Source organism: Neophocaena asiaeorientalis, unplaced genomic scaffold, assembly GCF_003031525.2.
Source record: "Neophocaena asiaeorientalis asiaeorientalis breed wild unplaced genomic scaffold, Neophocaena_asiaeorientalis_V1.1 scaffold242, whole genome shotgun sequence".
In the NCBI taxonomy this organism is placed as follows: domain Eukaryota; kingdom Metazoa; phylum Chordata; class Mammalia; order Artiodactyla; family Phocoenidae; genus Neophocaena; species Neophocaena asiaeorientalis.
In genome coordinates this window covers 7,596,205-7,612,119 of record NW_020172451.1, presented here as the reverse complement: position 1 = coordinate 7,612,119, position 15,915 = coordinate 7,596,205, and the positions used below count along the sequence as shown (strand labels likewise).

At 39.2% G+C, this 15,915-nt stretch overlaps 1 protein-coding gene across 1 annotated transcript in view; it reads left to right on the top strand.

Annotated features, from left to right (window-relative positions):
- Nucleotides 1-15,915, top strand: part of EP300 (EP300 lysine acetyltransferase) — a 75,662-nt gene that overhangs the window by 35,406 nt on the left and 24,341 nt on the right. Inside the window, exons 7-16 of the mRNA XM_024737410.1 lie at nucleotides 2,745-2,838; nucleotides 3,411-3,548; nucleotides 5,759-5,876; nucleotides 6,539-6,713; nucleotides 9,104-9,181; nucleotides 9,644-9,753; nucleotides 11,372-11,509; nucleotides 11,775-12,212; nucleotides 13,625-13,804; nucleotides 14,026-14,170. Coding sequence (XP_024593178.1) covers nucleotides 2,745-2,838; nucleotides 3,411-3,548; nucleotides 5,759-5,876; nucleotides 6,539-6,713; nucleotides 9,104-9,181; nucleotides 9,644-9,753; nucleotides 11,372-11,509; nucleotides 11,775-12,212; nucleotides 13,625-13,804; nucleotides 14,026-14,170 — 1,614 coding nt within the window. The remainder of the gene's footprint in view (nucleotides 1-2,744; nucleotides 2,839-3,410; nucleotides 3,549-5,758; nucleotides 5,877-6,538; nucleotides 6,714-9,103; nucleotides 9,182-9,643; nucleotides 9,754-11,371; nucleotides 11,510-11,774; nucleotides 12,213-13,624; nucleotides 13,805-14,025; nucleotides 14,171-15,915) is intronic.

Below are 15,915 nucleotides of genomic sequence, written 5' to 3'. Positions count from 1 at the left end.
ACTTATGATTGCTTTTTTCCTCTCTCTTTCGAAGTTATGTAGAGTGCATCTTCCTTGAGCTTTAGGATCTTGACCCAATGCAGCTGTCTACCCCTGGCCTAGATTTTCATTTTTGTAATTGGTTGTTTCCCATTACTTTTTCAAGTTTCTGTGTATAATTACCAGTTTAGTTCTTGTCATCTTCTCTTGTATCATCTGTGTATTTGTATGTACATTTATATATACCCACAAGATTATTTGAAAGTTAACTAGCTTCTTGGATTTCTTTTTCCCCCTTTCTCAGTGTCTTTTTAAAAAATTTTTTAGAATTAAGATTAATCAGGTTTTTCCATTTCTCATTACTGAGTTAACGGTGCCTTTTTGATAATAACCATCATTGTGAGCCAGTACTTTTAGAATACCTCAAATATTTCTTTGTTGTGTCAGAGCCCATCTTGAAAACTGGTGTAAAACAAACATAAAATGTCATCATGGTTTCTTTTCTTCAGGCACAAGCCAGATAGTCAAAGGCCTCCTTTGAAGTAATTTTTCATTTTATACCAAAGTCCTGTAATGCAGGGACATTCTCAGAGTTATAAATTTTAGGTACCTGTGAGTGACAAGGGCATTTGAATAAAAACAGCATTCACTTAGATGTGCTGTGTGCTGAAAAAAACATACTAAAGGGGGCATGATCCCTACTTTGGAAACATCTCTAGTTTGGATGGGCAGGTAAGTGACTAAATAGGCAAAATAGCAAGATCTCTACTACATGTATCAGGTTATAGAGACTCTGTAACAGGGAGGGCAAGAGGGAATCCACTCCAGAACTCCAAATTAGAGCTTTTTACTGTAAGCCTTCCATGACCATATTTGACCACATTCTTAATCTTCTGGTTTCTATTGAACTCACTTATTCTGTAAAGATTGTGTTAGGGCTTAGAAAAAATACGTATTCTCCTATGGCTTAGGATTCCCCCTAGGGCTTTAAAAAATACACACACACACACACACACACACACACACACACACACACACTCACTGAATATTAGGTGCCTTGAATTCTTTTTTTGTTCATTTTCTTTCTGACTTATTCTCTCAGTGCCAGTAGTGTCTTTCTTCCTACATTTTTGTATTCTCAAGTGAATGCTCACTCTTAGGGTCTTGAATGCGAACCTATATAAGGGTATCCTTCTCAAGTTATTATGGAGCCATTACTTGCAGTAATGGACCCGGATACTTCAGAGGGAATGTTTGGCTGTGTTTTCATGCACCATCAGAAGGCAGTAAGATAAGCAAATTGATACATAGTGTAATCACTTTTTCTTTTACCTTCATATTCTTACGACCAGTAAAACAAATCTGTGTTAAGGGTACGTAATTTTTCTAAAAATGAGTATTCACACGTGGAGTGTTCATAGTGACAAGTAGACCACTACCAGCAACTACATTTTAGAGCCTGCCTTGATGATGTCAGAAGCAGAGTTCTGCCTAAGCATTTGGGAAGCATGATGAAAGAAGGCAGCAGGATTTTTATTAGCCTTTGTCTAGAAATCTAGTCAATTATTTTCATTTTACGGAAGTTTTTTCTTTTTTTTTAATATCTTGGAGGGTATATTAATAAAATTGTATATCAGAAAAATTTTTAACCACACGAAAATCTGGTTTAGTGTAAATATTGTTTGTTTTTAAAGAAATAATATTCATTAAAATGATTAATCGAAAAAGTTAATATATGTACATAGAGCTATTCAAGCCAATTTGAAGGAGTATTCAATTAAAAATGTTTAACCCAAACACTGTTTTTCATTCCCCTCCCTAGGGGTCATCATACATAGATTGTGCTTATGAAAGCACCTGCATATATTAATTCAGTTCCCTAAACAATTTTGGTTCTAGTTTTTTAGCTCCTTTTAACATCATTACTCTTATGTCTGTCCATACATATATAACTGTAAGACAATATCAAGAGGAAATCCTAAGTCAGTGAATATATGCACGCATTTTTTCATTTGTTTAGCAGTTAACAAATAGCTCTCCCAAGAGTGGGTCAGTTTACACATCTATGAGTTTTTATTGAAAATGCTTCTTTTCCCAAACCTTTCTCAACACTTGGTATTCTCAGACTTTATAAAAAAGTTTTCACAGGAATTCCCTGGCAGTCCAGTGGTTAGGACTCCAGGCTTCCACTGCAGAGGGCATAGTTTCGGTCCCTGGCTGGGTAACTAAGATCCCATAAGCCACTAAGATCCCTCAAGCCACACGGCCAAAAGAAAAAAAAAAGTTTTCATATTTTCGTACATGAAAAATACATTACTTTAAGTTTTACTTTAAATGCAGTTGAACATATTTGCATACTTTTAAAGCTGTTTTATTTCTTTTTTATGTAAATTGCCTATTCCTTTCCTCTTGGATTCTTCATCTTTTTCTCACTGGGTTGTAAAGGTACTTTGTGTGTTAGCCTTTATATATGTGTTGCTAATTATATCGCAAATGATTGTTTATTATATACAATGCTAGCATTTTTTCTCCCGATTTGTCTTCTGTCTCTTGACTTTGTCTATGGTGATTATTTTACTTATTACTCAAATTTCTAAATGTCCTTAAGACTCCTGTTTTGGGTCTTACTTTAAAAGGATAAAAATTTCTGTGATATTTTCTTCTAGTACTTTCATAGCTTTTCCTTTCTCTTCATCCGTTTTTGTTGTTTTTATTGTCGTTGTTGGTATTTAAAATACTCTGTCTTGCTTTTTGTTTTGACCTAGGTGCTAGTCCTATGGGAGTAAATGGAGGTGTAGGGGTTCAAACGTCGAATCTTCTTTCTGACTCGATGTTGCATTCAGCCATAAATTCTCAAAAGTAAGTTTTATCTTGGGTTGTGCCCTTTGTCAGATTTCAGACACTTGTTAGAATTCCTTGAGTTTTTTTAGTTTGCTTGATTTGAAGATATCCTTGATGAATGAAGACAAATAATATGTTTGAGTTTATTCTTTAAGCTCTCTATAACCTCTTTAGAAATTGTATCAATTATTTGGGGTAACTGACACCTTCCCACATACAGTAGAAAGTTCCAAATGCAGCTGCTTAAAAAACGAGTTTGCTCTATCCCAGTGTTAACAATTAATCCATTGCCCAGTGGATTCCCTGGGATAAGCTGTGTCAAAGTGACAGCTTAGTCTAATAACACAAGACTTAGTCTTTTAAACACAAGACATCACCTACCCCTTCACACAAAGAAATGTTGTGGGTTTAACTCTTTTCCCTCACACAAGTACAAATACATACACACCATTTCCCCCAGACTTCTTTATGTGTAAATAGACTTGTCATAGTGTATTGGTCCTATTGCAGTCATCACTGTCAGCTCTACTTAAATGAGATCCTCCTTCTCCTACCCTTCTTCACTAAAACTATTTCACTCCTTTTAAAAGCCCAATGATGAGTGAAAATGCCAGTGTGGCCTCCCTGGGTCCTATGCCAACAGCAGCTCAACCATCCAGTACTGGAATTCGGAAACAATGGCATGAAGATATTACTCAGGATCTTCGAAATCATCTTGTTCACAAACTGTAAGATTGTCGGCTTGTCTTATTCATAAGGAGTTACCAGGTCAACATGCTACCGATCTGCCAGGCACTTAAACACAAGAGAAATATTACTGATTTTCCTATAGCCTGGCTGCTGCTACTTCTATGGCTTTCCTGCTTCCTATTCTCTGCTTCTCAACATTTTCACCATCATTTGTTAGGAGTCTTTCAGCCTTTAATGGTGTGTGAATGATTCTGCCTAGCAACAATAATCAATATATATTAGTTAAAAACTATTCATTTAGAGCTTAGGTGGTTGGGAGTCCGCCTGCCGATGCAGGGGACACAGGTTCGAGCCCCGGTGTGGGAGGATCCCACATGCCGCAGAGCGACTGGGCCCGTGAGCCATGGCCGCTGAGCCTGCGCGTCCGGAGCCTGTGCTCTGCAACGGGAGAGGCCACACCAGTGAGAGGCCCATGTACCGCAAAAAAAAAAAATTATTCATTTAATACTATCTTTACAAAACTCATATTTTAAAAGAAAATCTAGGTCTTAGATCATTAGAGTGGTAGAGGCAACACTGTCTTCTGTTGTTATCCTTGGTAAGGCTTTTATTATCTTGACAAATTGAATCTGTTTGGGTGGCCTCTCTGTGGTCTTCTGGTCCTCCAAATGTGCACATTGTAGTAGTTTGTGAAATACCCCTGCACTGTTAGGTGTGAAGTTTATGTATGCCAGGCACACTGCCTCACAAGCACTGTCTTGTTGGATGAAAGAGGGGGAAGGCATATAGAGTGGTAAAATGTAATGTGCCCAGTATCCTAAAGATAGAGCTCTGCCCTTACTGATTAGAGAGTTTATACTTCAAACAAAATGCAGCATTTTTTTTTTTTCTTGGAAGAATCAGTCTTTTTTCATTTCCCTTACACTTAATAGAGGGATCTCCTTCAATTCATCCAATTTTGTATTGGCTTAGAACCATGTGGTCTGTCTTTTATCTTCTTATTTTTATGTTACATTGGCCTACTAATTCAACTTGAGCTTCATTTAGGAGTTCTCAAATGATAGCATCAGTAATGGAATTTGACACAAGGAGAAAAATCTGAGATTTTAATACTGAATTAATAACAAATAACCAAAACAAACTTATCTTGTGATCACAATAGATTATTTGGGATTGATCATTTGACTTGATGTTAAATGTTTATTATGTGCTTGCAAATTTTTTACTAATTCGGGTTTTCCATTTATTTCTTCTCCACTTGGTTATTTCAGGTATAATACACAACTGAACATGAGATGTCCAGATGATAAAATTAGTAGCTGACATAACATTTTGTCAACCTTCAGGAAAGTTAGTGCCAAGCATTTTGCAGGGAATTGCTAGAGAGCAAAAGACATTGAATTTAGCAGAATTATTATGCATTTTTGTTCCCTTCCCTTTAAGTTTTTGATCATTTAAGATTTTGTAGAGATTATTCAGTTTTATTTTACTAAGCTGAATAAAGAGAGTAGAAGGATCTTAAGGCTGTTGTTACTTGGTACTTCGACAAAGGTCAGGTTTTCTCACTTCCTTTATGCAAATAGCACAGTATAAGTTTTTTTTTTTAATTTTATTTATTTATTTATTTGTGGCTGCGTTGGGTCTTCATTGCTGTGCGCGGACTTTCTCTAGTTGCAGCGAGCGGGGGCTACTCTTCATTGAGGCGCATGGGCTTCTCATTGCGGTGGCTTCTTTTGTTATGGAGCACGGGCTCTAGGCACACGGACTTCAGTAGCTGCGGCACGTGGGCTCAGTAGTTGTGGCTCATGGGCTCTAGAGTCCAGGCTCAGTAGTTGTGGCGCACGGGCTTAGTTGCTCCGCAGCATGTGGGATCTTCCCGGACCAGGGCTCAAACCCGTGTCCCCTGCATTGGCAGGCGGATTCTTAACCACTGTACCACCACGGAAGTCCCACAGTATAAGTTTTTTGCTCTACGTTAGAGTGACTGGGACCTGAGAGTATTTTTATGGAGTCATTTCTTAATTCTGATCAGGAAAACCCTTTCATTACCACAGAGAGACACTTTCATTTTGGTCAGTAATTTATATTTGAAGACATCTCATACCTCATTTTAAAATTTTACCTAAAGTGTTCGTTGTATAAAAATGAGTAAATACTAATCAGGAAGACATTTAAAATACTGTGTACTTATATGGTGAGTAAAAAAATGCTGACATGATATAACAGTGGAAGGATTTTCTATTCCTAGTGTTCAAGCCATATTTCCTACTCCGGATCCTGCTGCTTTAAAAGACAGACGGATGGAAAACCTGGTTGCATATGCCCGGAAAGTGGAAGGGGACATGTATGAATCTGCAAACAATCGAGTGAGCATCTGTTTTTTTCTACTCAAGGCAAAAGTGGACCTCTTCTGGCTGTTTAGTTTATTCCTCTTAGTTGCACGTACACAGAATACTATACTTTAGAGGACACCCTTTAGCCATCCTGTCTTATTCTCACTGTGGAGTCACGACAACAAAGCAGTTTTCTTAAAGTGTCCGTCAAGAATCTTACATTTTTCCTCTTAATAATACAGTGCACTCATGTGGCACTTTATCTGGGTTGTCCTTCTGTCAGCTAAAAAGTGGTTGAGCTGTTACCAGCTCTGTGCTATTTTCACTAGAATATGGTGAATCAGCTGCTTAGTATTTTCATCTCAAGTAGTATTTCTGTATCAGTTGAACCTTCCTCCCTAAATTGGCACTTTTTCAAAATGTAGCATATTCTTCCCACATGCTGTAAATTGTAAACCTACTTTGAAAAGTCATGCTTTACTATGTAGGTTCATTATATAGCAGCTATTCATATGATCATTCCAAACATGAGCTTGTATTTTTAATGTTGTAGGAAAGTAGATTAGATTTACTCTTCTCCGTTTTCATTTCTGCCTACCTTTTTAAATGAAGCTAATGTCTGTTCTTAGTTCATTTTTTTTTACCTGATGGTAGTCCCTCTTTTTTCCTCATCTCTATTTTCAAAATTCAAAAAGGCGGAATACTACCACCTGCTAGCTGAGAAGATCTATAAGATCCAGAAAGAACTGGAAGAAAAACGAAGGACTAGACTACAAAAACAGAACATGCTACCAAGTGCTGCAAGCATGGTGCCAGTTTCCATGAACCCAGGGCCTAACATGGGGCAGCCACAACCAGGAATGACTTCTAGTAAGTGCTTTTTATTATATTTATTTTGGGGAGAAACTGAAATAAAACGGTACCTAACCAAATTCACTAATTTGCATTAGCTTGTGTAACTATTCTAGAGCTTTCAAATGACTCTTTTTTGCCTTTTCAAAGAAAATAATTCATTCTCTAGTAAAAACAGTAAGCTGAACAGTATATTGAAATTTCTGGACATGACTTGACAATATGGCATCATTTTTAGTGCCAAAGATATTATTCTGTCATAGTGACAGCTAGGAAGTGATAGTCCACAGGTTTTCACTGATTTGCATATGGTAGGCAGCCAGCCAATAGATGTAGACTGAGCAGGTTCAGATGCCTTACTGGCTTTGATACATCCTAAACAATATGTTACTTACGTTGTCACACTTTCTTCTTGACCCAATATGTTCAAAGTCTAAGAACTGTTTATTTTTTAGAAGCATCATTTGAAATTCATCTTGACAGTTTCAGCCTTCTTGACCTAATGAATTAACTGGATAGCCAAGATGATCATGCATTCCATTATTCATTTATTGATTCATTACTAGGTTCCAAGCAGTGAAATATGGTGTGGGTACACAACGGTGAGGAAAAATACAGGCTACTTAAATGATGTGTGAAAGGCTATGATAGGGAAAACCTATGTTTCTTGAGTCAGGGAAAACTGGCTACCTATAGATAGTGCCAAATGAGCCAGCAGGTACCAACTCTTAGGCCATTAGTGGATTATAAGTGGGCTGAGAAATTCACCCCCCACAGGCCTTGAAGTAGTCAAATGGAGAACTTTTAGCAGCCTCGTTTGTTAACTGCAGTGTTGTGCTAGATATATTTTCTCATTGAGCCATGATGTGAAAAGAATTGAGAATAGCATTTCTGGCAGAGGGAACAGCATACACAGAGGCCCCACTAGCAAGGGAAAATGCAGGTATTTTTTGAGTAGGTATGAGAACAATTGTTCAGAAACAAAGTCAAGACTAGAGTTGTGGACACTGCCTCAGTGCTAATGGTTTGAACTAGGGCAGTAACTAAGATACAGAGACAAGTAGACAAATTTGAGATACTTGGGTGTGGTAGAATTTACTTGAATTCTTCAGAAATTTGAGCCAAGTTAAAAGTTTATCAGATGTTAAACTGTAGTGTTACGTTAAAATAAAAACAGGATGGTACTGGTGCAGTAGGGTAGGGACAAATATTAGTGGAACGGAGTAGCCCTAAGTATGTGTTTACAGACTGAGATTCCTGTCTTACCCCATACACAGGAATTAATTGTAGAAGAATCCAAATTTTTTAAACTTTAAACCAAAAAATCAAAAGTACTACAGAGAATACTGAAGCAAATATAAAATGAAATGAGAAAGGTCTCTAAAGTAAATACTACCTGGTAGCTTTTTTTTTAATGAATTTATTTATTATATTATTTATTGTTTCTGGCTGCGTTGGGTCTTTGTTGCTGCTTCATTGCTTTTCTCTAGTTGCAGCGAGCAGGGGCCACTCCTCATTGCAGTGTGCGAGCTTCTCATTGCGGTGACTTCTCTTGTTGTGGAGCACGGGCTCTAGGCACACGGGCTTCAGTAGTTGTGGCACGCGGGCTCAGTAGCTGTGGCTCGAGGGCGCTAGAGCGCAGGCTCAGTAGTTGTGGCACACAGGCTCAGTTGCTCCGCAGCATGTGGGATCTTCCCAGGCCAGGGCTCGAACCCGTGTCACCTGCATTGGCAGGCGGATTCCCAACCACTGCGCCACCAAAGAAGCCCTACCTGGAAGCTTTAAAGAAAGAAGAAAAAAACGGAAGATACCATAAACATAATTAGTGAGCAAACCAAGGAAACTATTTTCATATTAAAAGTGCTAGTTTCCTTAATATACATTTAGAGTATATACATATGTATATTTTCATCATTCTTAGTTATGTCTATTTTTGTATTTGTTTTAAGAGCTGCGTGATGAGGTAAAGTGCAGTGTAATATGTACTATTTAAAGTCTGTTCACAGCGGGCTTGTATGCATAAAAGCACATCATTGGGGTACATAGTCAAACCTGGTGACTGACAGAATCTGTGCCTATTGTCTGTAGAGGTATGCTTCATACCAATGAAATAATCAGTCTTGATCAAATAACAGCATATTAAATGCTGTATTCGTCTGTTTAAATATGAGCTTTTATATTATTGTCCTGTCAGTGCTGAAAGCACCCTGGTTCATAAAGAAATGTACTAAAACCATTTGGAGGCATTTTCTTGTGTTCCAGAAATAACATTTTCTTCAGGTTCCTGTCTGGTTCATAGCTTTATTTTTTTGATATTCAGACTGAATTCTGTAAGTTATACTTCAGTTTTTAAAGGGGAATGGCTGCCTAAAAGATGCATTTCTAACCATTTCTGTATTCCATCCTAGATGGCCCTCTACCTGATCCATCTATGATCCGTGGCAGTGTGCCAAACCAGATGATGCCTCGGATAACTCCACAACCTGGTAAATTATGAGGGAAATCGGTGTACTTAACCATGGCTTTTTTCTAACAGAGTTCCTAGTGTATTACAAGATTACACCTGCCGCAGGCCAGCAGCAGCTGTCATAATTACCTGCCTGAGAAATCAGAAAGCCTTTTATTAGAGTAGGAGCCCAGGGAGGAAGGAAGGGTGAAGAGCAGATTGGCTGACAGGTCAAGGGGCAAAAGACATTAAATGATCAAGCATCCATTTTAAAAACAACTAGCCAAGATGAAATTTATTCCAGATTGTAAAATTTGGTTCAGAGACCATACAATCATTAACAGTGCCCTTCTGTGGCTGCTGTGAATTAAACAGAGATTCACAGTTGGAAGCAGGTGCCTTTCTTTGTCCTGATACAGTGACATAGAATCATAAATAAGAACTCTTTTATTCTCCAATTACATGAAGGTGTTCAGATCTAATATTTTACACTTACTCACAGGTTTGAATCAATTTGGCCAGATGAGTATGCCCCAGCCCCCTATTGGACCCCGGCAAACCTCTCCTCTTCAGCACCATGGACAGTTAGCTCAACCTGGAACTCTCAACCCGGTAAGTTTGACCTCTGAGTAATCTTTGGCCTTTACTTGACATTTTTAAAATCCTTTTTTCTTTCAGAGAACAAATTCTCACACTTGCTTAAACAGCTAACTATACATAATTAATTCTTAACGCTGATTTTTTTCTATAATTCTGTTGTATTTGTCCTTAATATAGACATGATTAAATAATTAAAACTAAACCATATACCACAATTAGGCAGAGAATACTAAAGTCCTTAATTTTCACCTACCTTTTTTACCTGTATGCGTTGTTTTTAGAAATTTATCCTACAGAAATAATTCTTGAGATACTAAAAGGATATAATTTGAAGGGCTTCCCTGGTGGCGCAGTGGTTGAGAGTCCGCCTGCTGATGAGGGGACACGGGTTCGTGCCCCGGTCGGGGAAGATCCCACATTGTGTGGAGCAGCTAGGCCTGTGAGCCATGGCCGCTGAGCCTGCGCGTCCGGAGCCTGTGCTCTGCAACGGGAGAGGCCTGCGTACCGCAAAAAAAAAAAAAGATATAATTTGAAGAAAATTCATATTAAGGATGCTACGTTATGTACTGTGTTTTAGGAAAAGGTCATAGCCTGAATGTACTGTAAGGGATTATTTTTAAATTACAGTACATCTGTAAATTGGAATGCTTCATAAGCAATAATTTCAGAATTTATATGATGGCATGACAGGTGTTTACAGCTTTAAGTGGGAAAAGCAGGTGTCTAAAGTATATTTATTATAGGATCCTGTATCGTTAAGGACTTTCTTGATTATAATTTATATAAAATAAACACTAAAAGAAAGATTTCCTTCCAAATACTGTTCATATATAGTCACAGTACTAGAAAGCTTGTAAGAACAGCCAGTCGCCACTGCCTGGAGTCTCAGTGTTGAGTAGTCTGCATACTTTGACACAGTCATCTCTCTTCCATAATGCCTCTCTTCCCCAAACACAGAACCTACCCAGGCAGAAAACTGTCAAGGGTGATGGAGGGGCAGTTGCCTGATTTTAGAGAGTGGAGAAGATGGCCTCTGAGCATCTCACTGCTCCTTGTGCAAATTCTAAACCTGTCATCCAGCTTTCAATATTTGTCCCCAACCCTTACCCTGCCTCTCAGAGTTAGTTAGTACTACCAATTGTTAAGCCTTTTTGGAGTTGTCTAGTACCAGTCTGCTGTGTTTAATGAGGGGTCTTATTCATTTTAACCTATGAAACAAATACCTTTCTTAGACTTTGAAGTTCCTGGCCTTTGGTATCCATAATTACTCACTATGGAGTCTTATAGTTTGTGCTTTAACAATACCACCTACGTAAACAAAGACCTCATGAAATTGTGATTCGCTCTCCTCACTTATAAAACAAACGGAGTGTATAGGTAGTTACCTATGTACCTCGTTCTAGATGCATTTGTGGAATTTCTTGACGATGGGCTTGGGTAAGCTGTGAGGCTGTTCTCCATTATCTTGGCATGAGCGTCAGCTGTTGTAGCACCACTTTCTTCCTTTCCTACCCCACCCTCCCCATAGCAGAGCCAGAGCAATTGGTAATTCCAGCTATAGTAGAATAACTGAAAAAAAGCAATTTGGTGCTCTGTGTTTTTTTGTTTTTGTTTTTGTATATGTGTACAGCCTATGGGCTATGGGCCTCGCATGCAGCAGCCTTCCAGCCAGAGCCAGTTCCTTCCTCAGACTCAGTTCTCAACACAGGGAATGAATGTAACAAATATGCCTTTGGCTCCGTCTGGCAGTCAAGCACCAGTGTCTCAAGTATGTCTCACAAATGGGTTTTTTGTTGTTGTTGTTTTTTTAAACTTGTTTCCGTGATTCCTGGAACTTCTCTTAATTTGGGTTTTTACAGAGAAGGGTGACAGCAAGTAATGGGTGGAAATAGATGATTAAGCTTTTAATAAGAACAGTTATGGACATGGTATTCTGAACATGAAAGGATTACTAAGTCTACTTAATTACATACTGTATTGATTGGATTTTCAATTGTGTTCTGAATTGCGTCTTATGTTTTTCATTTTAACAGGCACAAATGTCCAGTTCTTCCTGCCCTGTGAACTCTCCTATAATGCCTCCTGGGTCTCAAGGGAGCCACATTCACTGTCCCCCTCTCCCTCAACCAGCTCTGCATCAGAACTCACCCTCACCTGTACCTAGTCGTACCCCAACCCCTCACCACACTCCCCCAAGCATAGGGGCTCAGCAGCCACCAGCAACAGCAATTCCAGCCCCTGTTCCTACACCTCCAGCCATGCCACCTGGGCCACAGTCCCAGGCTCTACATCCTCCTCCAAGACAGACGCCTACACCGCCACCAACACAACTTCCTCCCCAAGTGCAGCCTTCACTTCCTGCTGCTCCTTCAGTTGACCAGGCACAGCAGCAGCCTCTGTCCCAGCAGAGTACAGCAGCCTCTGTGCCCACCCCGACGGCGCCACTGTTGCCTCCGCAGCCGGCAACTCCAGTAAGCAGAGATGGGGCTTTAAGCAGGATCGTGTCAGCTGTGCTGTAGTTTTACACTGCTTCTGTGCTGTTTCTTTCTTCTTTTCTCCCTTTTTTTTTTGGCCGCATTACACGGTTTGTGGGATCTTAGTTCCCCAACCAGGGATCCTGGCCCGGGCCCACGGCAGTGACAGTGCCGAGTCCTAATCACTGGACTGCCAGGGAATTCTCTGTGCTGTTTCTCTTCTGTGTTGTTTCTTCTCTTATTGTCGTCTCCGCAGTTAGACTAGAATCTGTTTATAGTTACAGACCTTCTTTCTCTTTTTTCTTGCTGTCGTACCTAACACAGGAGGAGCTCAAAAGATTTTGTTTAGATCGTATGTTGACCATGGTCATGTTGTATTACGAGGCTCGAAGGCATGTAAGGAGAGGTGACAAAGGGAGAGCATCGACAATACATTTAATACCCCACGTGAATTTTACAGATATTTAAAGAATTTTTTCATACAGTATGAACTGATGTACTCAAGAGCAAATGAACAAAATCATCGATTTATGAGTGTCTGTGGTACTAGCCAAAGTTAGAAAATTCATCATGTAAGAGATTAGAAAACTACAGGCCTGAAACAAACCGGTAGCTTCCTTGTGAAAGGCTTGTTATCTATATAGTAGAGATCCAAATGCACATTTAATACTTGCATCCTTACTAATAGAACTCTATGTGTCACAATCTAAAACTTTCTGCTTGATCACTGATACTAATATTTCAGTTCTCTGTCATACTGGCAAACTGAGGATCCCCATGAGTTATAGCTACTTCATAAAACGTTGCTTATCCATGACTGGTTCATCTTAGCTTCTGATACGTAAGGAAAGGCAGGATGCAGAAAGGAAACTTAATTCTATGTAGGATAGTTTCTGGAAATACTAATTTCTCATTATGAGATATCTTATTGGAAGACAGGGGAAAAACAGATTGCTCGTTATCCCATTAGAGTGTGATGATTCAAAACAGCTGCTTATTGTGGGAGTTCATAGTATTCTCTCTACTTTCCTGTACATTTGAAACCTTTTCTAATGAGAAGTTTAAAAGAAAAGATTGCCAGTCATCCTTGTTCTCTTTCCATTTTTCTATAAACATGAACTCCTCTGAGGTAGTCATTTCTGAAACCCCCCTCCCAGGCACACTGCCACAGAATGAGTTACTGAAGAAACAGTTGCCTACTCTTTTATCTACAACCAGCCAACCTATATTTGCAAGTCCTCAGTCTCCTATTCTTGAGTGTAATTTACTTCAAGGGGGCAAAATAGGTTGAGTAAGTGAAAGCACCATCAGTGGGTGTAATGACACTAGCCTAAAGATAGGTAGTTAATCATGCCATCTTGTTGTGTGTAATAGGCAAACTTTTTGTTTTTCCCCCTCTTTCTACCCAGCTTTCCCAGCCAGCTGTAAGCATCGAAGGTCAGGTATCAAACCCTCCATCTACTAGTAGCACGGAAGTGAATTCTCAGGCCATTCCTGAGAAGCAGCCTTCACAGGAAGTGAAAATGGAGGCTAAAATGGAAGTGGATGCACCAGAACCAGCAGATACTCAGCCAGAGGATATTCCAGAGGTGAGAGTAGGGCAGTTACTGCTGTTGTTTGGTTAGGACCTCTGTCTAGGAACTCAAACGTGTTACAGGAAAGTATTCTATAATTAGGTCTTATTTTATTGATTTCCATATGAAAAAGGGTCTTCAGCTACATCCACAGGGGAGAGTAAGTAAGATAATGATGTTATTGCTTCTCAGTTACATGTCTTTAGAAAACCAAAAATTCCTACCTTGCCTTTTAGACTAAAGCAGAAGACTGTAAAGTGGAACCTACAGAAACAGAAGAGAGAGGCACTGAATTAAAAACTGAAACAAAAGAGGAGGAAGACCAGCCAAGTACTTCAGCAGCCCAGTCATCTCCAGCCCCAGGACAGTCAAAAAAGAAGAGTGAGTCTCTTAGGCTCTGTTTGTGGAGACAGAGTAAAAACCAAAGACCTTAGTAGAGTGAGATTGGATTTCTTGGGCCTTGGAATTGAATTTTAATGTGATTTCATTAAGCTTGGAGCCCTTGGCCTGGTCTCTTCATTATTGCTAATGTTGGAGAAGAATTTTTCTTTCCTTTAGGTATATGTGCATCCTACAGTCACTGGGTGGCTAACAATTTCTCAAATTTATCTTTGTTAGAGGACAGAAATTATTAAATAACATTCTTGACTAAAATGCAGGAAATAATAGCAATAATAATATTTTTTGTTAACCTGCTGTGCACCAGGCACTGTGCTACAACCTGCCATGTCTCATCTAAGAACTTCACAGCCCCTCTGTGAGGTTACTGATCACTGTTTTACAGGCAGGAAAACTGAGGCTCAGCAAGGTCAAGTAACACTTCCCAGCTCACTTAGCCCAGGCAGGCTGATTCAGAGTCTCTGCTCTGAACCACACTACTGAATATTAATGAGTCAAGCCAAGCAAGCAGCAATGCTTAGCAGAGAGTGTTAAACAATTCCCACAGAAATTAGTTTACTAACTAGTTTAGGACTGGAACTTCTCGTGGCTCTAGTGACCCCTTCAGTGGCACAGGTAGGACTTATCTCAAAGAGGAATCTGCTGGCTCCTAAAGATGACATATACAAAAGTGCTCCATGAATACAATATACTTTAAAATGATGGGGTTAAAGAATTATTTTCATTTAACAATAAGGTTGTTGGGACTTCCCTGGCGGTCCTGTGGTTAAGACTCCACGCTTCTACTGCAGGGGCATGGGTTTGATCCCCCGCGGGTCGGGGAAGTAAGATCCTGCATGTGCATGGCATGGCCAATGAATGAATGAATAAATATTTGTTATATATGGAGATGTTATTTTGATCTAGGCTGCAACAAACCCAATCTTAATATTAGGAATCTGCTTTTAAAACAGCTAATCTCACAAATTTGCTCAAAGCACAACAAAGTATGAGACAAAGAAGATTCTCCCGTCTGTCTGATTTTTTTTCATGTCAGCCCCCACCATGTGGTGAAAAAATACTCAGGGTACTGACAGATATACCCCCTTGAAGATAAAATTAATTTGTAAATAGAAGAAATAATAAGGCCTCTCTGCTCAGACTGATTCAAAGCTCAAACTGGACCCTTAATGGCCAGCTTCTTAAATGGTAGTTTAAATTAATTCCATTTGGGACATGCCAGCAAATCTTTCCTGACTTTTGGGAGACATACTGAGAACACATTTGAGCATAATTTGATCAACTGAGTCCATCATTCTGGCAATAACAATTTAGTTCTTTCTTTAGACTGAAACCTAACATTTGCCATTAATATAGTAAATACGTCTTCTGCTGAAGCTCTAAAACATCAAACATTTCAATGGACTCTTGGCCTTCAGTGGCTCTGATTCCTTTGGCGATAAGACAATACCAGGTCTAATTTCTGACTTCTTACATGCTGATACCAGGAAGGAGGGCTTCTTCCATTCTTGCTTCACAGCATCCCCCGCCTGTCGTATCTTTTGGAACATTCTAACAAGTCTTCTCATAAATTTTTGGAAGGCTTAGCATTCTGTTTCTACTTGGTCAAGACTATCTTAACTGGGTTTCTGACTGAGAAATTATCTGAGCCATGAAAGGTATTTAAAGGTGACTAGACAAGATGGATTTTTTTTTTTTTTTTTTTTTTTTTTTTTTTTTTTTGTTTG